A 25,792-nucleotide genomic window follows, 5' to 3' on the forward strand; every position below is an offset into this window, starting at 1 on the left:
GTGAGACCACGGGGATATGAAGTTGCGTATCCATGACAGCCGTGTTATTGTTGTTGTTGGTGGTGCTAACATTAACGTTAGCAAAGAAAAACCTCAGAGGTGGCGATAGCTAGCTCCACTAACGTTAACGTTATACACGCATGTAGTTTAAGATGTAAGTTAAACCTAATTCATTGGCAATTTCTGGACCACACAAGATGCTAATTTAGTGTAGCAAACTTAATTTAAAAGGAAATGTATTTGGAGGAATTATACAATGCTGTTTGTGCCTTTTTGCTGTCCGTCCGTGTTAGTTAGCTTATTTTTAGACGTTGCCTCCTCCTAACATTAGCCGCAACAGTTAGAAGCAACGTTAGCATCTGTAGCCAAAGCCCTGTCCAGCTTCCTTGCACTAAGGGTTTTTATCTGCGGGCTAGAGGAAATGTCAGACCTCCCTTTAACGTTAAACTGTTCCCAGCGAGTCCAGGACGTGGAGGCAAGAATGAGAGACGAGGGCTTGAGCCTATAAAACGGAGACAAAGGAGCATGATTTCACGATACAACAGAAGACCTGTATCGCACAAACTTGAGATGTGAGTAGCGAACATAAAGGGTCAGCGCTGAATATGTACCAGCTGAGCACTGTAAACAAGGTTTTCCCTGCTGTCAGAGGCTGAATGCTGTCATTCTACACTGGGGGAAGTGAGATGAGTGATTGACTTGTCTGTCACTATCGAATGACAGTGTAAAATAATATTTTGTTGATCCAGTTAGTGACAGTCCTTCTGTCAAATCAAGGTCTGTCGCCTGGTTTAGACAGACATGCAGTAAATGATGATGTCCAGCAGTTCAATTGGAAAACGCATTGTATCACTTGAAGGAACAATATTCCCTTGTTTTCATGATGTGTCATTGTTGTCATGCTTTGGAAAATGGCCGGCAGTAAAGTGAAGTGTACATGATTTGTATTTAAAGGGCTAAGATATTAAAAACCTCAAGTATGGTTAACATCATCATATATTTTATATCATTTGGTCAGCTCACTCAGTTTTCACTGATGTCTCACTTTTTTAATTAGACTTTTTTTGATCAATGTTTTCAATCTGTCTTTTATGCAGTCGTGGGTTGTCCCGAAGCAGCCTCGACCACCACCCTCTCCCAGAGGAAGCAGACGATAACCAAACCCCTCAGCGCTACCTCCATGACCTCCAGGAAGCTCTGTCCGCTCACAACAGGTAACCGAGTCCTGGTCGTTCGTGTAGAACGAGTCCAGGACGAAAGATCAAACTACTTGCCACTAGTATACACACATTATCTTGCCTGTGTGTTTTGTAATGTTACACCGACTTGAGTGGACAAGTGATTCTCAGGGCTCTTGGTATGTGAAACAAGACACCCAGAAGCAGTGGATTAATTGATATCACATTGCCTCCTTCAGATGTGCAGTTAAAAGAATAAATAATGAGGTGGGCTGTTGGAATATTCAATTACTTTGACATTTGCCCTTTATTTTCCATTTTGAAACCTTGCTTATGATTATGTCAGCAACCACCATAAAATTCACTGGGTATGTATAAAACAGGGGAGGGTTTGCTGTGGGAAGAGGGAGTGTTAGATTGTGAGCTATATCCCCTACAGGTACCATGGTGAAACATTGCTTCTCAAATTTATATAAACCTCACAACTTCCTTGTCCTTTCTATGTAGCTCAGAGACGTCTGCTGCCTCAGGCCACTCTGACTGTCCCACTGTCATCTCAGTAGACTCCAACCCATCCTGGTCTGGTATCCACAGCTCCACAGACACTGGCATCTCCACAGAGAGGAGCTCTGTTTTCTCCTGGGGCTATGATGTAAGTCTACTCCTGCAAAAACGATTTTAATGTGAAGTGATGCCGGCCGAAACATATTCAAGCGTACACACACACACACACACACACACACACACACACACACACACACACAACACATTCCTCTAGCATTTTTCCATCCTCTCTGTTCTGTTGCAAAAATGAAAAGACTTCACCAGCATACTTTACTGCACGCTTTAATGTCAGATTTTGATTTACTTACAAACTGACAAACCTGTGAAAAACCATAGAACAACATACAGCCAGTCACTGCATCGTATGGTAGATGCCTTGTTTGTCTGCTACATTTTTGAATATGGAAGGCCTGATTCCACTAGGTATTGGTTTGTTATTTTGCTGTGCTTTCTAGTCTCAGCTGGTCCTAAAAAACTTTTCCAGGACTCGATGATTTATTTAGTTCGTTGTCCTCAAGCTGCTTCTGAGGGGAAAAAAGGAAAACTCAGTTACACAAACTAACTCAATCCTAACTGACCTCTTTCTCTCCTTCTCGCTCTCTCATTTTTTTTGTTATAGCATATGAACAATCCAGCTTGACCAGAAACGCATACACACATCACAAAGGGCTGTAGAAGCTAATTATTATGCATGTTGAAGCTTGCTGTCAGATAAAAAAAAAGAAAAAAAGAAAAGCGATGTGCTGCCAATAACTGATGAACAGACTGAAATGCAGCAGATTTCAATCATAAAGCCAGTGTATGAGAACAGAGGAATGACTAGCTTTCCTGTCTCTTTCTGTTTTTCTGTCCCATAGGAGTTCGATAAGGCAGCATCACGGCAGGTGCAGCAAATGTTTGAAGAGATCGACAAAGAGCTGTATGAGGGGAGAGGCAGCGGAGGAGGGATACTCCAGGGGCTGCAGGATGAATGTCAGCAGTGGGCCACACGTTTCCCACATCTTCGGTATGTTATCCATAGTTTCCTACCAACCTCCTGAGCTTTTACATCTGAGTGAAACACAGCAGCAGTGGGATCAAAGATTAATGCTGATTGTGGAGACAAACCTGAAAAAACATTACATTCTTGTATGAAAACGTAATTCTTAAACATATTTATTCATTGTGTGTGTATATCGCTCAGGATCCTGGGGACTCAGCTGGTGTGTCCCAGTGATGAGGGCTTCCAGTGGTATGCTACTTCAGGGAGAGGCAGCTCTGCCAACAGCCCATCAGCAGGCAAAGAGAGCAGTGAGAAGTCCCAGGAGAAAGATAAGGGCTGCACAGAGTAAGTCTTAACTGCACTGACTCACTGGTTGACTGTCTTGATAGGAGAAGGACACATAAGGTCAATGTTCACCTGTTAGATACATTTCCCTGGTACATTTTACCTTGCTTTTTAAAACATACAGCACTGCCTAATGAAGGCTAGGTCTAACAATATTTGGTTGTGATGGTTGTGATGTGAAATCTCAGTTTAAGGAGATGCAAAGGCAGATAGTGTTTCGTGGTAGTCACATCATTCTGTATACTGATTTGAAGCATATACATCAATCAGTCATCGGAAATGCATTGTTCGGAAACAGCTTGGGTCAAGTTTATTTGGCCATTGATATTAGCAAACTCTACTGTATGTTGCTTTATTATTTATTTGTCAGAAATTAGGGCTGGACGATATGGTAAAAAAAATCATATTGCGATTATTTTGACAGATACTATGATTGAGATATGATTCACGATTAGTGGGAATGATAATTTTTGCATCATAATTTTAATTTTCACTGAAAAAACAATTAAAATCATGTTGATGTGACGTTTGTTGGGGTCTGTACCAAACAAACATGTTTTCTTACATTTAGAGAACAAGATTTGTAAGCCAGGGCATCTCTGCAGCACTACAGTACATCATTATAATGCTGTTTTATCACACCTTTATCCAAAAATTGCGGCTTCCTCAATTTGGATATCGCACTTGGACATATTGTGATTTCAATAATATTTTGATTAATTATGCAGACCTATCAGAAATATTATGCCTCTCTATCTTGAGTGGCTGTTGGCTGTCCAGATGACTGATGTCAGTGCATCAATTATAGAGGAGTCGTGGCTGTCTGTGGTTTTGTGACCTAGATGCTGACTGGTTGTAAAGAAGGCAGTGTCACTGTCTGACTACTCAAAACTGAGTTGACATAATGGAGTTAACACAAAAGAAGAGAATGGACAGTAGCATGTGTCACCAACTTTGTTAGCAGCCACTTTATTCATGTCACTATGCAGTGTGTTAGTGTGAGCTTGTGCATGCATATGTATACTGTAAAAGTTTGTGTCAGGATTTTCCTTCTGTTTTTCAACCTGGAGTTATCAGCTGGATTCGAGTTTATTTATTATTTATAGAACACATACAGCATGTTTGGCCTTGTGTCTGTTAGCATACCATATTATGTGTACATATTAAGGTGCTTAACTATGTGTGCCCTTGTCTTGGGGTAAAGGTTGAATGTGCAGGGCAGGAGAGCAGCGCTGATCAAGTCGTCCTCAGCAGAGTTGGATGGCACCTCCAGTGGCTCCAGCAGTCACGACATGCCGAGAGTGATTGAAGTGGAGGGTCTGATGGAGGAATACCTGGCTTTTGATAGCAGGGACTTGTGAGTTCCTCACTTTCCTCATGCTACACAGTATTGTTCATATTCCAGAAACTAAATGTAAACCTCAGCTGCTGTCAATGTCTTATTTAGTTTTGCTAAAATGATTTACTTTATCTGTCTATAGGGAGGACAATTGGAAGCAGGATTGTTCGGAATCGGGTCGGAACTATCGCTGTCTGCCCCCCGTCTCGCCATACCAGTGTCGCCGTCAAGCTGTTCTCGACCTGCTGTTTGATGATGTGTGGTGGAAGCTGGTTGGCTGGATGAAAGAGCTGGTTCAACGCCACTGGGAATGCTGCACCTCAAGTAGGGCTGAAGTGAACTATTTTGCATGCATTACCCCTAACTTATATTAACACATTGTGATTGTGATTGTACTGTATGTGTGATTGGCAGATGATGAAAAGATTTCTGGGAACTTGAGCCCCGAGCAACAAGACTCCCAGAATCCCTTCATGCTGCTCTCCATGCTGCCCACGATGCTGCCCAAACTCGGCCAGAGCAGGGTGCCCCCACTCACAGCTGGTCTGCAGTTCCAGGTCAGTGGTCTGAGGGGGGCTGACAGGCAGCAGAGTGAGACTGGGAGTCTCATTTCACTTTCATCGCTGTCAGCAGTTCAGGAGGTCAATTCGATACTCAAAATCAATTTATTTCTTTTTAAAAATGTATCTATTTGGGCCTTTAACAGATGTGATGAAACATTTAATAATGATAATAAACGTTTTATATATAAAATGCAGCTCAAATCGCTGTATTTAAACAATGATAACATCACATTTTATGTTGTTTCACTTTGATAATGACTGTAATATAAAACATGAAAAGAAAATGCTGAATATGATTAAATAGAGTATTCAGAACCAGAATCAGAAATACTTTATTGATCCCAGAGGGGAAACTGTTACAGCTGCTCACTATCACGTCACACAGGGAAAGAAGTACTAATAGAATAGAAATAATAGTACATAATAATAAATAAGTCTGCAAGCAAATCGAAATATGATACACTATAATACACCTAAGTGGGTACGAAGTATAAAGCTAAGTAAGTGTACAGTACAATGTAAGTAATATTTAGTGCAATCATGTGTACTGTCAAGTTGAGTGTAGCATATTTAACCAGCTTATTAGGATATTGCACAGCAGTAATAAAGTTTAATAAATATCAACAAACATGGAATAATAAATACAATACCAGTGTGGGTCGATACAGAAGTGTCTTCCGGCTTAAACCATCCTGATTTTAAACCTGTTTGTAGTAGAAAACGTCTTACTCAAGCTGACCTTCAAGCTGACTCATTTGAGCTCTGAGAAAAGTGTATAACATTAGCTCAGCATCCCTAACTGTGAGGTCTTTGCTGACTTTAGAGTCACATGTCTCTGTTCCACAGTCCACACTTAATTGTCACCTTGTTTCACACTCCTGCCTGTTGCTCTTTCAGTCTTTCAAAGCTTCCAGTTCATTAACTTGTATCACTGTTTTCTTTCCTTCCCTCTTTACTCTCTGCCCTTCACCTTGCCATTGTGTTTTGTGTACCTTCTGTTTCTTTTGTCTGTCTTCCTTTTTCCCTTCCTTGTTCATTCTTTTTCCTTCTTTCTGTTCTTTCCTTTCTTCTGTTTTTTCCTTTCTGTCTTTATTTCCCTCTGTGTTTTTTTACCCTTCTTCCTTCCTTTCTTTTATACCCACTATCTTTCTTTGGTCATGCCTTTTTCCCCTTTTAAAGAACACAAAGTCAAGAGGCTCAAAGCACAAGTCCAGACGGAAATCCAAAAAGCAGAAAAGGCCTTCCACTGTATGTAACTCCCTCACTTAGAGCTAAAATGGTGGCGTGTTTTGTGCACGCCGTCCATGGCGGCTCATTATCTTAATCTCTAGAATAAATGTGCTTGTGCCTGTTGATTAACACGAAAGCATCGCCACCGTTTATCTTTTTAATTAACTGCAACTTATTTTCAACATGAACCACTGTGATTTTCTTTAGATCTTTCTTGTCTTTCACAACGAGAATGTTGGAATGCTTTGTTTTTGCTAGTTATTGTTTCTGTTGCATTTTGTTGTGAATGTTATTTTTGGTTGGTGGCATAGCTGATATGGGGTCCTCCTGACATCACTGCATGATGATGATAGTTTCTTTGACAATATGCTGTATTGTACATTTGGAATTAACTAACCATGTGGCCACTGGCCTTCCTTATATACATTTTTTGTATCTAACCTGCCTTTCCTCCTATATTATGTTTCTTGTCCCCTCTCACCTCTCTCTATCCTTTCCCCCGTAATTATTCCTGTCTTTTTGCATCCTTTTCCTTTCATCCCTCTCCTTTGCCCTCCCCCACCTTCTCTCTGTCTTATTACTTTCTCCCCTTCATCTCACACTGTTCCCCAGGCTGGAAGAGTCCCGGTAGGAGCAGCAGCAACCCAGCACAACCTGAACGACCTCATCATGATCCACAGCATCCCCCTGCAGCAGAGGAACCTGGGTGTGCTGGATAGACACCAGTATGGACACATTTTACTCTTCTAACCAAAAAGCATTGGTGCCAAAATGGAAAAATAAAAGCAAAATCAATGACACATCCACCACACATTTGTATATTCTTAATATGTGATATTAATCTTTGAATGGGAATGAAAACAGGCATAGATGTCTTGTAGTTCTTGTTTTCCATTTAGAGGTAAACACATTTTGCAAAACAAAAGGGACATAGCCTCACTCATGCCATGTTTTTGTCCCTGGTCTTAACACCTTGTTTGGCAGAGTACACAGCAGCAGGCAGAAATGCACCATTCATCGATTGTGCTCCACTCTCTCCTTCCCATACAGGGAGCCAGAAGAGCGGGCGTGTCACAGACCAGGCTCCAGCGTGGTCCCCTCCAGCAAACCACGGCCTCACCGAACCCTGGAGCAGAGCTCTTCCTCACTGTCCCGCCCGGCACAGTCTGCCCGACGCAGAAACCCTCCTCCCCGAACCCTCCTGCCACTGGTTCCCAGCCTGAGTCAGTCCAGCACAGCAGGATCCATGGATGAGGTCATCCGAGGGACACGTCTGTGAGTTTTAGCATCAGGGGATCCAGGCCAACCCCACCCAAAGTTCTATCTTGCTTTTTACTCCCTCATTCTCCCCTACGGTCTCTGAAGTTGTGCAGAGGCAGAGTGAGATTACTTTCAAAACAGACTCCCTTTCAACGTGTGCCTTATGACTGTGTGCAGCAGAATGTGTGTGTGTGTGTGTGTGTGTGTGATAGAAGTTTCATGTGTGAAACCAACTTCACAGGTGAACTTGTCATGCACTGCAGGTGAAAGAGTAATAGTGTTGTGTGCCACTTAGTTTTCCTTTCATGTTGAATGTCAATTCTTCTGCAAAATTCACTAACTTCTGTGTCTTAATATCTAAACTCAGTGACATGTTCATGATTTTAAAGGAATAGTTTGATATTTTAGGAAATATGCTTATTCGCTTTCTTGCGTTAGATGAGAAGATCGAAGACTGAAGTGTAAGTGGTTTTTTTAACCTTTGGACAGAGCCAGGCTAGCTGTTTCCCCGTTTCTTTATGTCTTTATGCTAAGCTAAGCAAACTGTCTTCCGGCTCCAGCTTAATATTTAACGGACAATAATGAGAGCGGTATTGATCTTCTCATCTAACTTTCAGCAAGTGAATTAGCGCATTTCCCAAAATGTCAAACGATTCCTTTAATGTCACAGCTCTGTCACCGTAGCATCCTGGTCATCAAATTCTGTCTGGGAAGAGATAACTTTTAACCTTTTTATAGCACTGTGGCGAAATAATTCAATACAGCTTCACTTAAGAACAAAATGATCTACAAATCAAATCTTTTCTTTATAAAAGAAGTATCTACGCTATCAAAAGAAGTAAAATTCTGTGAATTTTCACAGCTCTCACAGTCTTTTCAGAGAAGTATATGTTAGCACTGTAGATGCAGCATAGAACAATCTAACTATCTAGCTATAGTTATTGTCTTTATTGACATGTGTGTCTTCATCCACAGACCCACAGCCAGCGACCGCCTGACATCTCCGCTGTTGCCTCTGAGCAGGAACACACTCCTTCCCCCCATCAGCACTGGAGATCCAGAGTCATCTCACTCAGGGCAGCAGTCCAAACCTGCACAGGTAAGGTATAACAACACTGAAACACAACTATACTGACAATGGAAAAACTTGTTACAGCACCTGAACAGAAACGCTGATTAAATGAAGGCTTTCTAAATAGATAATAGGTTTTAGAAATCTACCAGTAACCCTAAAAATCACATAAAGTATACAGCCTAAAAAACAATAGTGCTGTAGCATTTATGAAATGCATTGGTCAGTTTTTTTCAAATATAGTAAACCACCTGTGACCAGCTGTTTAAAAGACTGTGTGTATGGGAATTTTTTCCATCCGACCAGCGTCAGAAAGGCCCGTCCAGCCGCGCCCACAGTGCTATAAACGATGAAGCTGGCAGTTCAATACCAAGGGATCGTCACCACCTGCTGGACATCTTCTCTCGCCCCAACACCACTCACACATACAGGGTAAGATGCTCTTTATCATCACCCATCCCCCATAAACATACAGTGTACTATCACAAGTGGTAGGTTAACGATTTTGTGCCTTTTTATATGGAGAGAAACTGTCAAGTTACTTTTCTTTTTTTAATCCATCAGGTTTAGGTCTTTTTATAATGCCAAATAATGAGTTTGCATAGTTTATATTCTGTATTTTATTATCAATGACAATGTTATTTTTAGTGGTTTGAGTGTCACAAGACCCTTGGTTTTGTTTTCAGTCGGACACTCCGTACCGTCGTTCCTTCACAGTATTGGACAACATCGGGCAAGGCCGGCCAGGCAGAGCCTCTGTGGGCACAGGTCAGAAATTCTACTTCAAGACCGCTTCATCAACACCACCCCCCATGATCAGAATGTGTTTTTTTAAACTGGACATTATTATAATATATTACTGGAAATAATAGTGGATGTTATATATTTTTTCATATAATTGAACTGTCAGTGTTTAGGTCGGTTTAGTTAAATTTAGTTAATTTGTACTAATACCACTTGGAGTGGTTTTAATCATTTATCCATTACTTTTAGCTTCTTATTTTAAATGTTTATCCATTACTGTACTTTTAGCTAACTGTTTCATATTCTCTGCTTGCTTGCTAACTAGTTTTCTCGCACCCAATAGTCGCACCATGTGGTGTCCAGATGTTATAGCTGACTCAATATGTGGATGAATATTTTTCTTTCTATTTGATCAAATTTGTTGAGCTATTCCACAATCTTTCAACGTACAAGTTTTTTACAAGTACCTACCTAGTTGGGGAATCACTGATACTATATACTGAGACCCCTAACTTTTCATCTGCCAGTTTTGTGTTACTCTATGTTTGCCTGTGCTGTACTGTACACACCCAGTGCCTGTGTAAGATGGATTTTGTAGTACATCACTTAATTACTTATGCATCAATTTATTCGTTCATTCCACCAGACACTCTTGGAATTGGTGTGACGGGCATCAGTCTTGGCATCAGCAGCTCATCTTTCTTGGACTCGTTTTCCCACCACCCCTTGGGGCACTCACCCATCAAAGATGAAGAAGAGCCACAAGCCCCTGTCCCAGGTCAGTAGATTAAAGCAGCTGATGAAACTCTTCCAGACTTAGATAAACTATGAATGAAAGAGGTTGCAGCGGCTGGCCTCAAGTAAGATTTACCTACTGGTAAGATGATCTATGTTCATTAACTTTTTTTTTTAATCCTTCCGCCTTCCCATAGCTCCACTGGTGCCTGTGTCAGTCCCACCTCGGTCTTACACCCGGGGAGGCATCTCATTCAGAGCCAGCAGACCTGGCTTGTAGTTTGCCTCTGATCTCCACACCCTTCAGCCATTCACCTTTTAGACATCACAAAAAGTGCAACACTCTGCAGCATCTGTGCCCACTAAACTTTTTTTTTTTTTTACAGAAGTAGCAGATTTTTTTTCATATTATTATGCTGCTTTGGTGAAGTTTTTGTTAGAGGCCTATTTTTGTACTTTAGAAATCAGCTTATGTGGCTGCCAAACACAAATGACTCCATCTTCATGTACAGTATGAGCTTAATGCATAGACATTTCTACTATGTATGTATGTATGATGATGATGATGTGTACATATCTATTTATATGTGAATGTACTGTATATTATCCTCTGTGGTATGTTGTTGTACTGGTACATCACTATGCAGGGAATAACACATCCACCCTGACAGGGATAGAGAGGATAAAAAGCACTTTTTTCCCCTCTCTGATCTACATCAGAGAGTTTTGTACTGTATCTTTTATAAGGACACAATTTTCAACCGCCCTGTGTTAAAAAAAAAAAAAAAAAAAAAAAAAAAAATTGACCCAGAGCCTCTCATTGCACACAGGAACAAGAGATGCCACCTTGTAAGTTTCCGGTTGCTTTTCACCCCATTGAAGCTCTCATAAAATCACATTAATCAGAAGTGGGAATGTGGAGGCTGTATACGCACTGACAGAGCATCTCTGCAGCCCATGTGCTTTTACAACTACTACTGCACCTTGAGATAATTTACGAATGGAAGAGGCAGTTATAGGAAACTATGTAAATAACTAAGGGATTCATTCATTGTGTTTGTACAAAATACTGTATTTGTGGTAATTAATTTTTAATCATTACCTGATGCTTTGACAGGTAACATCAGGGTTACTGCACAAAGGGTAGTTTTCCCTTCATGGGTTATTAAAACAATATATTGGACAGCCATGCTGCAAAGGTGACAAAGCTTGGAAATCTAAGCTTTTCTTCAATGCATTTTCTTTGACTATTTTATACAAAATAATAAAAAGCTGTGTACAAATGCTGTATATAAATATGAATTTATTTGTGTTTAATGAAGACTTTGACAGCAAAAGACAAATGACAAGAAATAAAAGATGCATTTACATTTTGATAAGGGCCACAAAAAAAGCAACTGAGGCCAGATAAAGGACAGTTTACTGAGGAGGCATACAGAAGGGAGCTAATACTCAAATTCTCTTATTAATCTTAAAAAGGTGTGTTTTGAACAAATGAGGATATCTGCCGCGATGTATATACATTTTATCTACTATAACCAGAGCCTGTACGCTTTTCACTTCTTCCCTCTTTGTCCTTTTTTCGATTTCCCACTTTTTTTGGAGTATTTTGCCTCCAGGTCAGACAGGAAACTGTTAAAATTCTGCTCTCTGGACTTCTGTCTTTGCTGGAAAATAAGAAAAAGGATGGTTAGTGAGAGAAAAACAAACAACCCCCCACCAAGTTCATACCTGTGCATATGCATTTGTTACCTGAAGCATCATCACGAGACTGTCATCCTGATCACCAAGCCCCATCTCTTTCTGCATTTCTTCTGCTTCTTCTCGCTCTCTATCAGCCTAGAAGGTCAATTGCAATCACATTACTGAGATTAAACGAAGTCATACGATACTAGAGCCTAATCCTGTGTGTAGATATTAAATAAATATAATATGAGCTGTGACTTTAACACCAAAACACTTCCTCACCCTCTTCCTGCGAGCCCTCTTCTTCTTCTCACTCTCCCGAGTAAACGCTGGGAATGCTGTGACGTCTCCACTCTCGATGGCAGCCTGGATGATGCTGCAGAGCCTAGGCTCATCTTCCTGGGAGCAGCACAGAGCCGAGGCTGTAATGGCGTCCATATCTCCCTGGTGCTGCACATACAGCTGGATCACATCCTGCCGCTCCTCATCAGAGCCCTTATATTTCTTCTCAAATTCAAGGATGTCCTGCACCGTAATCTAGGAGATGGATGGAGAGACAGAGCAGATTGTCAAAACAAAAAAAAAAAGTGTGACAGGCTATAAAATGATGTTAAATTAAACTCGTAGAAAAATATTATGTTTGCTTTAATCCACCATTATCCCTGGGTACACTTAGATTGTGGGCCTTTATTTGTACTACCATGGCAGGTGCAGTGACACAATAACCTTGATCCCCGTCTACTGTATATCATGTAAAATAAAATTCCTGGAATACAAGTGACTCACTCCACGTGTCCCATCATCACATGTATAACAAAGCAATGTACGTGACTCATTATTGAGTCATGTTAATAAACAAAAAAAATTATAAGAAAACACCTGCTGTGCTCCAATACCTTAGGGAAGAGCAGTCTCCAGTAGTCTTCCCAGCAGCGGTCTTGACTCAGGGCGTCAGACTCTTCATCCACCACCCCCTGCTCATCATAGACAGCTCTCTGCTCCTTATCACTCAGCACCGCATACAGCTTTCCCAACACCTGGAGCGGAAAAACATTCAGGTGAGACTCAATTTTACACACATCGGCAGCCCTTACTGAAAAGCATGGTGTGTACTATTATTATCCAGTTTATATAAGTAATATAAAAACAAGATGTGGAGATGCATTGAACTATTGATATACTGTGGACATTAGCAATCAGCTTTAAAAAGCCACATCTACTGCATATTAGGTTTAAGTGATTTGACGATACGGCATGGGATGCCAGAAATATGTCAATGGTCAGATTTTTTTATACTATGGAAGCGATTCCTTTGATATCTCTGGTTGTATTAGCACATTATGAGGAATGCTGCAATCAATGAGCAGGTATTTTTACTTTACAATACTGGATTAAGAGGATTGTTGCATTCAATGGCATTAAGTATTATCATCTGTCACTGGACACGCCAAAAAGACACAGACATTTCCATCTGGTTATTTGATCTATACACAGTTTCTCCATTGAGTTTTGACAAAGTATAGTATACCACAATATACAACATAATATATCTACATCTCCCTCCTCTAATCTGTATTATTTTACTGCTGATATTTGGTTGATAACAGATTGAGGATTTTTATCCCCTAAGAGAATGTAATGCAACTGGAAAATCAGCAACAAAATAAAAGAAGCAATATCTTTCAAAGCATTTAGGTATGCCTGACAAGCCTATTTTGCACCTAGCTACAATTATACCAAAGCTCTTACAAAAACGCACATAGCATTGGCTTTGGCCGATGTATCAGTGGGAAAACAATGTTAAAAACACCTGTTTCATTACAAATAGCACAAATGCATGACAAAGGCTCTATGATAATAAAATCGGTATTAAGTTAGTGATTGCACAGGGGAAAGTGGGAGATTACTCACTGCAACTACTTTAGTTAGCTGCGTTAGCTAGCTAGTAAACCTAGCTTGTGTTCACTGTATGTTTGTGCCGTCTGACAGCCAACAACTAGGAGAGTTAACCTGAAATTTCTCTGTGGCCAGCGGGTCCTCAGGGGCCCGGTCTGGGTGGACTTTCAGCGACACTTTGTAGTAGCTCCTCCGGATCTCTGTCTCGGTTGCCTCTTTGTTGATGCCCAGCACTTCGTACAGGTTTGAGGTCTTGAAGAGCTCCTGACACCGCTCGAGCAAACCCATCCTGACCGAGTACGTTAATCCGAGTTTTGACCGGCAAAGTATTTACTCTCAAGTGTATAAAATACTTTTACATTTGAGGTTTGTTGTTAACTATGCAGAAATCAAATAAGTTCTATTTTCTGCTTTGTCTTTGTTAGCAATATCAATTTGGCGCGCTGGCCTGTCAGATACACGCACAGCGACGTGCCTACGTAACAAACACAAACGCCCTCTTATTGGTTGCCATTATCGAATTCGTCAGACTATGTAATGAGCACTTATTATGACCGATTTTATTTCCAAATCTTTAAAAACATTGAGTACAACAGATAGAAGTTGTTTTTTTATTACTTATTTACTTATACTCTTTTAGACATCATTCATTTGTACATAAATAACGTCTTCACTGTGCTGCCAATATGTTGTGCTGTATATGTTGTTGATTTCATGAAGTTACGTGACACCAAATTTGATGTCTGTTGATACTCACCTATCAAGCGTCAAAAGGTTTAATAAAGCCTGGCATAAATATAAGCATGCCTCTACACTCTGGTAACCCAAATTCTGATTATTAATTGATAATTAATTTGAATGTATTTATTTTAAACTTTATCCTGACTCAATTTTAAATTTTACACTCACATTGTTGTAACATTAATCCTTAACCTATGATTAAATTAACTTAACTGAATATATTTTTACAGTACATTATCAGAATTATACAGCCTTAGGGTTTCTACTTGGTAAATATAAATAAGTTACTGTCATTACTTGACAGCCAAACAGACAGATTTGTCTTTAAGAAAGATAATAACCTGACAAGGTGATAAGGCAGGGCTACTTCAAGCCACAACCATTCAGAAACTCTTTCCAATACAGCCCCATCTTGTTACAAAAATAAACATGTTCAATCTCCCTACAATTAAATGTCACAAACTAGCATGGCAATGAGCTGCAGAATGCCTCATCTATTACAGTAAAAGTGGAAGCTATCTGAAAACAATTTAATAGCAAGGAAATTGAATTTGACAGTCCACCTTACATACATGCATCACTCAGTCAAGAACGTACAGATACCCTAGTATTTATTGGTGCGTTTGAAGCAGCACAAGAATACATCAAAGACAATGAGACAAGTCACTAAGTATTTTTCACTGCTTCATGCGAAAGCAGAACACAAAGATACACACTGACTTTGAACTAAGCATCTGTAGATTGCACCCATCTGTGTTTATAAGCCTGTACAATATGCAGCACTGGAAATATACACTGCAAACCCCCCTGTCTCAGATGTTATCCAATTATTGCCCCATCTGTTTCTGTTGCATATTTGGCACAGTCTCTGTTGTTGTTTTTGTATTGACTTTCTGTCATCACAAACCTCATCTGTCCTTTGTACTCAGAAACTAAATAAGCACTTGGACAACTGGCACATCATTATCATGATCAACAATGAAAAACAAAATGACAAAAGCACAAGGGTTGTATTGTAAATGTTATGAACTTTTGCTGGTGTGCAGATCCTTCTCATATGCTTTCCATTCACTCGCATGGATAGTGCAAGTGGAGTTTGAATATAACCATTGCTCCTCCAGGGGGAATATTTCCTTGTTATGGTAACAGTCTCTCCACAACAGTCAAATGGCTTCGTTCTCATGGTCAGTCTTTACAGCATGTCCATGGCCGATGCATTTTCCCCTAAACTGGGACAGTCTAAAAACTTCCTGTAGGGGGCGGCAGCTCAGCATTCCTTTCTGGTCTTCACCATCTTGCTGGCGTACTTGATAGGGATCCCCCAGCGTCTCATTAGATAGACATCAAACACATAGGTCATCCCTGGCTCCAGGCCCCCAATCACCGCTGTAGTGACAGCCCGCCGAGGATTCAGCTCCTGGAAATACTTGCAGAGAACCCTCTCGGTGTCAGAGCGGGACTCTGGCCCCAGACAGGGCGCAGTTAGACCTGATGCTCCCCCAGCCTCTGCTTCATGGTTTCCCAGCTTTCTGCGGTACACGCAGTACAGACTTCTTTCCTCTGTGCCCATCCAGGCCAGGGTGACACTGTTGCAACCACGCAACCGGTTAAAGGATTTTATCTGCAAGGTTGAGGGAAGAGATGGGACCCCTCCGCGGTGGTAGGCTGAGGAGGTCTGAATTTTGACTGAAGCCATCAGACCTCCTGGTAGAGCTGGGTCTGTACCTGTGGTCGTTCCTTCTCTCTCCAAGTGGATGAGATAGGAAGGACTTCCCTGGAGCCAAATGTGCGCTAAATCTTCCCCCACAGACTGGGAGGTCAAAACCTGACCTTTACTGGACACGGTGACCTTGACCTTTTCACCTCCACCGCAGCTCTGCAATGTGAGGAGGCCACTCTGCTGCAAGCCCCGAGGACGGAAAGTGAAGAACTGCTCTGAGTTGGAGCCTCTGTCGTGGAAGGTCACCCACCTCAGCTCCCCTTCTCTTAGCGTGGTGATCGCCGGCCGAGCCTCCTCGTGTGTTCGAGCAAATGTCCCCTCGTACGCCATGCTGGTCGCGTTCAGCCTGTCGATCACGAAGACGTCAAAGTAGTACTGGGTGTCAGGCAGGAGCTCAGAGACGGTACAAACGCTCTCTGTCCCCTGACACACACACTGGAGATCAGCATACTCATCAGCGAAGGAAGAAGGTGGACTCTGTGGTTCAGGATAAGAGTCCCACTGCTGCCACCACCACTCTTTCAAAATCGGCCACACTGTCACTCTCCTCCTCCTCTCCTTCTTTTCTTGTTTCTGATCTTTCTCTTTCCTCATGCTCTCTTGTGCAGCACACAGGCTGGGGTAGTTTTGCTGAGAGTTGACGAGGACGCAGTAATCATAACTTTTCTGTGTGTGTGGGAGGCTGGTTATGGAGGCACTGGGCGACCAGCTGAGGGTGACACTGGTCATGCCTACACCTAATGTGTGAACTCGAGGGTCAGCTGGGAGCAGAGGGAAGGCGCCTGAGGGCCCCAGGCCTTCATGGAGGTACACTGTAGCTCTGGTGTTCTGCTGTTTGGAGCGCAGCTTCAGGATGTAGATGGAAGCATGGGGATAGGAAGGACCCCTGTAGGAGTCCACTGCATTGCCTGTGAAGCTGTGCATTTTCTCGTCAGTCCCAGGACCTCGCCACCACACCTCGGGCATACTCTTTTTGGTGCTCCCTATGAGGAAAGAAAAACATAGTTATAAACATATAGTTAATCAAAGTCCCCCACCACTCAAAAATGTGTTTTGCATATTGTTGCTTCACTTGGATGTTTGACCTTCACTGTGCAGAATGATGTATGTGCAGAGTTTGACACTAGAAGGCTGTTTTCACATTCATCTGATGAAGGGAAAGTTTGTTGTATTAGCATAAGTCTTGTCGTCACCATGAGGTTGCTGAGCAAACAGACTCCAGAAAGTCGCCCGTCCAAGAAATAGTTACAAAGTGTAACTTCCCATGAAATCAAAGATGTACAGGTTTTGTTTTTGTTTTTTTTGCTATTTTAAAATTTTGCATAGACCCAGGCTAGCTGTTTCCCCCTGCTTCCAGTCTTTATACTAAGCTAAGCTAATCATCTCCTGGCTCCAGCTCCATATTTAGCATACAGATGTAAGAGTGTTATCGATCTTCTCATCTAACTTTCATCAAGAAAGTAAATGAGCGTATTGCCCAAAATGTCAAAATATTCCTTGTGTTTAGATAGCCTTTCCTAGGAATCCCAAGGAGCACAGGAAGTGATATTTAGTATGTTTCTAGAAAATGCAACAACATTTTAGTATTAAGTTGAAGAAAGTATTGCGATTTAATGTTGAAGAAACTAAGATTATTAATGAGAAAAATCTTTAACTTGATAAAAAATGATTACACTGTTTCCTGGTATGTGTACACACTGTAATTCGCTTTTAAAAGGGTTGTGAGGGTTGCAGGACACATAAGCACTGCAAAATGCATAAAACAAACAACTGAGCGCACAGAACGTGGCTAATATAGCAAATTAATAAACAAAATGTCAATTGTCACTTCAGAAGTGGTTTTGAGTATTTTCATTCATACCTGAAGTATTGTCATTTTGAAGTACACACCCTTCATTTGAGTGACACAACTGGCAAATAAACACAAAAAACCCACCACCACTCGTCTTCACTGTTCATCTCTCCTCGAGATGAGAAATTGCTTCTCAAATGAGACCAAATGTTTTGGAATCAAAGTGAATAATTCAGGCTGGCGATGGGGACCCATGAGCTCAGGATCTGAATGATTCATGGGTCATTTTATAACTTCATAATGTTATTTTACCATGTAGAGAAGCTTGTTTAGTTAACCTGGAAAAGTGCTCATGGATCACTCCAAGGCATATTTTCTTTTCCAGAAATCTGCACCTTTTTAAGTTTGGAAATGTAATTACTTTGGTTTACTTTGAGCACTTACTGCACTGACTTTAGTTTTAAAACATTTAATTATTTTGCTGCTCTATGGTTTGTTTTATTCTTCTGAGTTTATTTGATTTCTTTGGTTTGCGAAGCACAAAATATTGCAGACTAAGAGCACAGTTTTATTTTATCGCTTGTTCAATGTTTGAATCAAGAGTTGGCAGCCCTTTTCGGTTGATGTGTGTGTGTTTTATGAGATTTTAAAATCCAAATCCAAAGCTTTATTTATGACAATGTGACAACCAGATATGATCACACTCACTGTCTCTGTCCTTGTCAGACACAGTAGATGGCATTTAGCATTTTCTGTGCTTTGAACTTAAACGAACGGGTACAATGTCCTGATAAGAACATGTAGGATAAAAACAATATCTGTCTTATCTTCCTGAGAATTTGTGACAAAGAAATTTGGAGATAATCGCTTTTCAAAAACACAGGCCTCAGCTATGATTGGTCGATAGGAATCAGTTTATTGGTCTATAAACGTGATATAACAGCAGTGGTAAATTAAAGCTATGACCTCCAGGCTGCAAACATCAAAAGATAAACAAGCAATGCAAAAACTCTATACCTGGTATTTCAGAGATGTATTCCTTATACGACTTCTAATAGTTTGATCTTACTGCTGTACTACAAATTCTGGTCATAAAGCTGTTCCAGAAAGTCAACTCTCTACTACAAATACAAAGTTAAGTAAGATTAGAGTCTTTGCCCTCTACTAAATCCCTATCTGTTATGTAGTGATGATAATATCTAATTGATCGTCTTGGCTTAGCCAGATGTACTGATGATCTTCAGGGTAAAGTGGGTGTCTGAAGGTGCAGCTTGTGGTCTTACTGTTCACTCACACTGCACGCTCTTGAGGGGTTTGTCCTTCCGGGTGCGGGCAGCCAAGCTCCATTCGATGGGGAAGTCGCAGGGGCTGACGGTCACCGACATCGCCGGAGCCTTCTTCTTCAGTGTGAAGTATAGCCTGTGGAGGAAACACCAAAGACAACCGCAGGAAGTTGTCCGATTCATCACATGGAATGTCAAAAAAGATAACATCCTGTTTCAATTCAGCTGCAAGGTGATGGATGAGAAGATATCTTCCAGTGCATACTGTGCAACATTCTTTCATTTTGTTGGATGATTTGCTGATACGGTGGGCTGGTTCTAATTTTCTTTCCTAAAGCTTTAAAATTTCAACAGTTGCAGCTGTTGCAAACATCTGCAAATTGCGGTCTTTCCATCTGCCTACATGCTGATCTGTCATTTGATAGCAGATCAGGAGAGGTGACCTGGAAATCACATGATAAGGCTGCATTGACGGTTTCAGATGGATATCTGCCTGTTTGCTGAAACTATCGGGATCATGCTTAGCATATAAACTATTATGTCCCTTATTGTGACCACATGTTTTACAGATTTGCATATTAGATGGAAGTTCAGTGGCAGTTAAAGGACATTTAACATTCACAATGTGGTGGTAAGGTCCTATTTTAATTCAAATAATCACTTGTTAACTCATGAGTCATGAACTCATGTTAAACTGTTCACCTCTACAAAGACACAATAGAAGACATCTGAACTGTTCTGTCACGTCATTTCTTCACAGCTAGTTACCATCCATGAAAATTAAGCAACTGCTTGGTTATTTGTTAATAAATATTTGTTCTCCTTCCTTACAAACATCATTATTCATGATTTTGTGCAGATGGCCGTTGTTTCCAAACAGATGTGCAACACTGTCATTCTCAAGGGCGCTTTGCAGCTTATTTAATAGAGTGATTAATTTCTGAATCAGTGTTTTTTCTCCATTATTTGCCTTGCGGTTCTGCATGACTGCACTGGTGGACAGACTGCAGCACACAGGGAGATGCATTTCGCAATTTTCAGCTCACGGTTTCAGAAAGCAGGCACTGGCACTGGCACTGTTGTGTAAGGTTCAGGCCAAATGGGCTCCACTTCCTCTCGCTCTCTCTACAGTGGTGCTGGAATCAGCCACTGTCTCCAAAAAGGTGGTTGAGGGATTGCTGGTGACTTGTTATTGAAGTGGGAACAAGGGCAAATCTGATGAGCAGGCCTCAAGAGTTATTCTTCAATTAACTTCATTGTTTTACTGTTAAGGAGTCATCAAGTGTGTTGTTGAGTTTTAAAAATGTATTTACTTTTGCACAAGAATTAAACTTATTTCAAAAGCAAAACTAATTGTTTCTGTTGGGATGATCCACTTTTCAGACTTGTTTGCATTAGAAACATATGAACTTATCTTCTGGTCGACACTGACGTTTCAACTTAATTTCAAGTCTCTTTGCTGGACATAATTATTGTTAAGATGTACAGTACATTTATGTACAAATATGAACATATAATTTTTAATTGATCTATTTTATAGTTTGACAATGATCAACTTCAAATCCAGTTTTGATAATCCATGAGGACATTTATCAAGCAAAAATGGCAAATATTTCCTGGCTCCAGCTTCTCAAATGTGAGCAATTGTTGATTTTCTCTATCACTGTGCATTAAATATTGTTGGATTTGGGGCTGTTGGTAAAATAAAACAAGCTATTTTCTGACTTAATATACACTGGAGTAGTTCCCAAACAATGTTGTCTGTTGTACTCCCCCAGATAAGATGTGCTCAAGTACTCCTTCATTGACACCACCAGTAATGTAATTTGAATTGACTTTAATCTGAATGTTATTTAACATTGTTAATTATATTTATATTGTTACAACATTGTTTTCATACAAGATACAGTCTAGTTCAGGTTTGGTCTCTTTCTTTTCTTGTTTTTAGTATGTCTTTTTAAATATTTATACCACTACCACTTATAGAAACTGGATGGACATTTCAACCATTTATTCATTACCTCTTATCCATTTTTTTTTTTTTTTTTTACTTTTCTGCTCATTTGCTAACTACTTTTCATGCACAGCCAGTGGTGGAAAATAACTGAGTACATTTACAGTACAGTAAGTGCTGTACTAAAGTACAATTTTGAGGTACTTTACTCAAGTATTTTCTGTTACTTTATACTTCTACTCCGCTACATTTCAGAGGGAAATATTCCCTTTTTACTTGACTACATTTATATGATAACTTTAGTTATAGTTACTTTGCAGATTCAGATTAATAATAAATATATTATGGTGTATTATTATAGGTTAAGATAAGACTTTATTGAAATTTATAAGCTACCCAGCAGTATAAAGTAAATCAAATTATACCCACCTTTAACATCTGCAACGTTAAAGTATAATGAGAATTTTTACATTTAGAACTTTAAGTATATTTTGATACTAATGCTCAAAAAATTGTCAACAGATTGATCAACATTGAACAGTATCATTAGTTGTGGCCTTAATGGCAACCAATAACTAGACCACATGAATATTGCTTCACACCTTTCCCCCATCACATCTGTTAACCTACCTGCGAGTTCGTCCTTTGGGGAGAGTTATGGAGGTGATCTTTCCTTCTGGTAACCAAGTAGTTGGGCGAAGTGGCACCTCATTCTCAGGTGCCAGGGCTGAGTGTGCCTGGGGCCATGAAGAGCCACAAAACAGTGCCAAAGCTGCACCGAGACACCAGGACAGGGACATGAGTGCCATCGCTGGTTCTTGCTCTCTGTCTCTTTCACTCTTTGACTTTCCTCAGTCACCACGTCTTGGATATCTCCCAGGCTGAAAAAGCATGGTGGAAAGGTCAAGAACATCAATCAGAGCCCATCAACACATACACACACACACACACACACACACACACACACACACACAGTAATGCACTCAAACACACTTAGTTAAATTTCTACTGTACCATTCACACAGACACTAAAGAGCTGTAGCAGCTGATGATTCATTGATATGAAGAAACATCCTATCCTATTCAGACAGAATTATTCATGCAGGGGGAAAGAAATTGCCATGCTATATTACTCTGGGATGTGTGTGTGTGTGTGTGTGTGTGTGTGTGTGTAGCACAGCTTGACACTCACTGTAAAAAATCACCCATCACACTACTCAAAGTGTGAAGTGGCTTGCTAATATCACTCTGAAGTCGATGCCTTTACATCTACATCTCTATTTTTAGTCGGGGAGTTCATATGGGTCTGTTCTCCAAATATCTTTCATCATGGGTGTTAGCAGCCATTTTATCAGGAGAAAGTGACGCCATGCTGATGTGGAGAGTGGTACACAAACAACACCTGGAGGTGCTCTGATGTAGTCAAATCCAATCAGCATACATAAATGCCTAACAACAGGAACTTTTATCAGATGTTTCTGTATCGCTTTTTCTGTCTTCTATTTTATTTCTTTTACACTTCATTAGTGTTTTCTTTCTCCTGTCTTTTTTATGTGTACATTTATATATGGGTGTGTGATTGTGTGTGTGGTTGTGATTTAGTGATGATGGATAGAATGATTACAGGTCTCAGTGTTTGTCTTGCTACCCAGAGAAAACATTTGTTCAAAGTCACACAGTCTTCACAAACACACTCCCCGCCTTCCTCTAACAAGGTGTATTATGTCAGTGCTGTGCCCTATAGATCAGATGACAATCACAGTGGAACCATGAAGGCGGCTACAGAAGGTACATCTGAGTCTTTCGGGCCCCGGGACGCTCCGAGATCCAAACTCATAAACCGTCGCACAGCTACAAAGTCGCACAGAGGCGCCTGCTCATTATCCTTGCAAAGAAAGAGGGGAGTGAACGACCCATAAAGCTTTAACTGAGAGACATGCAGTGGGAGAGAGGCAGATTGAAATGGGAGGGAGGGAGGAGAGGAAGGGAGGGCTGTGGAAATGGAGACCAAGAAGAGGAGGATGTTGGATCCTGGAGTAATTAGAGGCAAGGAGATGGAGAGAGGAAAAGAGGAGAAAGTGCAACTGGAAAAAAAAAGGGTTGGAAACAGAGGGGGAAAAAACATTATTGCCATGCAACAAGGTTGCAATGAATTTGTTTCGGTGTTTTAGCCAGACACATGAAGGTGATTGGTGTTTACTTTAGCCCCCATGTCTAATAGGTTCAAATGTGTCACATATAACCAGACGGCTGCACAACCTCACGGCCCTTCGCACACTCCTCCTCATTCAATCCTGATAAAGATGAAGACACAAAAAAGCTTGGCGGGCTTGTTTCTTCAAAATGCACCCGCTAATAAAATATGCATACGGCTCCTCAGCAAATTATGGCCAATTGAATTTTCATAAGGCAAAAAGGCTGGGTCTTACAGAGAGAGGGAGCCTAGTGAACTTAACTACCACCCTCTATAAATAAATACACACTCCCCTTTAAACACAGGAGCTCATGACTTTGATGGTCCCGCTCACTCTCTGCTCAGCTCTTCTTATTTTTTCTTGTAGATGAGTTTCCTCTTTCCATTATGTTTATCCCAGACTGTCAACCTACTGCAGTTATTCTGGATTTTAATTAAAGATTCTTCAACCTTGCTCTGTTTGTTTTTTTTCTTTCTTTCTCTCCCCTTTTTTCTGTCTGCTTTTCACCTCATTTGGCCCCCTTATTTTGAAGTTGATGCAGGCTCAGTTTCAGAGGGACAGGTTGGGTGCTGTGTGCTATCTGTCTGCACATTGTATTAGCTATCTTCTATCGCCCTGTGCTCTGGCAGGACCATCTGCCTTCTGTTATCTGTGGGCAGGGACAGATTAAATGGCATGGGGTGGTCCCTGCAGGAGCCGTTGCCCCCCCAAACTACTATGGGCAAAGAACTGGCCTGTGGTTTCTGGTGGGGTTGACGAGATGATGGCGGGGTAACATGCGATGACCATGGAACTTGATAGGATTTTAACGGGTGATTTTCTTCCTCGCTGCAAGTACATTTGAATATATTAACCCTTCTCCCTTCTTTCCTACTTTCATTGTCCTTTTGTGCCTGCATCTCTCACTCTCCTTGTCTTGTACATGTATATTTCTCTCTCACACACTTTTGTACAGTATCATGCCCTTTCTTGATACACACTTTATGTCTGCTCTTTCTCTGTGATCACTGCCCCACTCTGCAGTCATACTTTTCTTTTCGAATGACAAGAGAATTATTAGTCAGAGAGAAAAAACAGGCACAGTGAGCAATACAATACACAGATAACAGATGAGCACAGCCTTCAAACATGCAAAAATGTGATGCTGTCAAGATGAAAACGACCCTGCAACAAATGAAAAGTGCCCTACATCTGTCTCAGCTTTTTAAAAAACCCTCCAGAGACCACACACACACACACACAGAACTGATCCAAAGAAACAAGTTGCTGACTTACACATCCAGTTGAAATATGAGACGCTGACGCACTTACACACACACACACACACACACACACACACACACACACACACACACACACACACACACACACACACACACACACATGCTCTGCAAGGACAACATGCATGCATGCATCTCCCTTACCTTTTCTCAGTGCACGCTCTCCCTCTCCTGCGCAGGGATTGAGGAATGGGATCAAATGATAGAGGGAGCGAGGATGGAGGAGGAGGAGAAGGGGATGAGAGCCGGTCGCGAGGAGAGGAGGAGCGACAGCAGGTTGTTGTCGGGTGTTCCACTGACTCTGTCTCCCATGGGGTGCTGCTCACTCCCTACTTCAGGAAGTGTCTCTTCAGGGATCAGGTGTCCCTTCAGGGCTGTCCCAGCTTCTATGTGCCCTGGTGTGGTTCAAGGCTCTCCAGGCACTCTCCTCACTCTTTCTCTCTGTCTCTCAGTCCTTCACATGTGGAGGCTTGTCCTGCTAAACACTGTGTGAATGTCATCCGGTCAGTGAAGGCTGTATCCCCTCTTCTCTTCTTGTTTTCTCTCTGTCACCCTTTCCCCCCTCCTGTTCTTTTCACTTGTTCCCTCTGTTTACCTCCTCTGGTAGTGAACAGAGCTCACTTGCAATTCAAATGGGCTCATGTGTGATTGTGTGTGTTTGTGTATCTGTATGTGCAATCTGAGAGTGAGGGAGCGAGTGGGTGAGTGTGAGGGGGCTTGCGGTGAGGTCGCTGAATGGGGGTGGTGATGAGAAGAGAGAGAGAGAGAGAGAGAGAGAGAGAGAGAGAGAGAGAGAGAGAGAGAGAGTACTGTATGTATTGTCAAGAGGGGCATTAAGGAAAGGGGAGGTGATGTAAAAGTTAAATACATCAACCATTCTCTGGCTGGTCTGATAACATCTGTATTAAGAGAGGGTGACAAACATTTGTAAAAAAAAAAATGTGTGCAGCAAAACCTTTATTTATTCCATTAAATTAATAGAAAAAGATTTTTTTCTAAAGACACATCATTTAAAATAAATGAAAAAGAGGATGCACAATATACCCCTTTTTTCATCATCACTTGGTTGTGTAACTGACTAATATAGTATTTATAGTTTAAAAATATAGTGTGTCTGCTATTTTGCCATCAAATGTGGATAACACATCTCTTTGGGATTTCAGTGGATTTTAGGGTCTTGATTGGATTCAAATTCAGAAAATATGAATGTAGTTTTGAATGTGACGTTTACTT

At 41.0% G+C, this 25,792-nt stretch overlaps 3 protein-coding genes across 7 annotated transcripts; 1 reads left to right on the plus strand and 2 right to left on the minus strand.

Annotated features, from left to right (window-relative positions):
• Positions 1-11: 11 nt before the first annotated feature.
• On the plus strand, positions 12-11,314 carry fam149b1 (family with sequence similarity 149 member B1). 4 transcript variants are annotated; one of them, XM_044214319.1, is made up of 17 exons: positions 12-154; positions 458-572; positions 1,098-1,214; positions 1,686-1,830; positions 2,600-2,748; positions 2,926-3,069; positions 4,274-4,426; positions 4,551-4,732; positions 4,823-4,965; positions 6,151-6,219; positions 6,814-6,926; positions 7,252-7,476; positions 8,437-8,560; positions 8,840-8,965; positions 9,220-9,301; positions 9,924-10,055; positions 10,210-11,314. In XM_044214319.1, exons 2-17 carry the CDS (start codon positions 526-528, stop codon positions 10,290-10,292), a joined length of 2,034 nt encoding a protein of 677 aa, XP_044070254.1. In that variant the 5' UTR covers positions 12-154; positions 458-525; the 3' UTR covers positions 10,293-11,314. The 4 variants fall into 4 exon arrangements, with proteins under 4 accessions (XP_044070254.1, XP_044070255.1, XP_044070258.1 ...); XM_044214323.1 differs by lacking the exon at positions 458-572 and having other exon boundaries at positions 52-154; positions 1,742-1,830; XM_044214322.1 differs by lacking the exon at positions 12-154 and having other exon boundaries at positions 1,742-1,830.
• Positions 11,299-14,079, minus strand: LOC122884409 (dnaJ homolog subfamily C member 9-like). Its single transcript, XM_044214328.1, has 5 exons — positions 13,709-14,079; positions 12,595-12,735; positions 11,981-12,235; positions 11,765-11,851; positions 11,299-11,679 (listed from the first exon to the last, which is right to left on the minus strand). The coding sequence occupies exons 1-5, from the start codon at positions 13,880-13,882 to the stop codon at positions 11,569-11,571; spliced, it is 768 nt and encodes a 255-aa protein (XP_044070263.1). The 5' UTR covers positions 13,883-14,079; the 3' UTR covers positions 11,299-11,568.
• Positions 14,080-14,929: 850 nt separating this feature from the next.
• Positions 14,930-25,287, minus strand: ndnfl (neuron-derived neurotrophic factor, like). 2 transcript variants are annotated; one of them, XM_044214326.1, is made up of 4 exons: positions 24,704-25,287; positions 21,715-21,965; positions 19,142-19,266; positions 14,930-17,038 (listed from the first exon to the last, which is right to left on the minus strand). In XM_044214326.1, the coding sequence occupies exons 2-4, from the start codon at positions 21,891-21,893 to the stop codon at positions 15,603-15,605; spliced, it is 1,740 nt and encodes a 579-aa protein (XP_044070261.1). In that variant the 5' UTR covers positions 21,894-21,965; positions 24,704-25,287; the 3' UTR covers positions 14,930-15,602. The 2 variants fall into 2 exon arrangements, with proteins under 2 accessions (XP_044070261.1, XP_044070262.1); XM_044214327.1 differs by lacking the exons at positions 21,715-21,965; positions 24,704-25,287 and having other exon boundaries at positions 19,131-19,253.
• Positions 25,288-25,792: the final 505 nt, after the last annotated feature.

Source organism: Siniperca chuatsi, linkage group LG11 (assembly GCF_020085105.1).
Source record: "Siniperca chuatsi isolate FFG_IHB_CAS linkage group LG11, ASM2008510v1, whole genome shotgun sequence".
NCBI classification, from domain to species: domain Eukaryota; kingdom Metazoa; phylum Chordata; class Actinopteri; order Centrarchiformes; family Sinipercidae; genus Siniperca; species Siniperca chuatsi.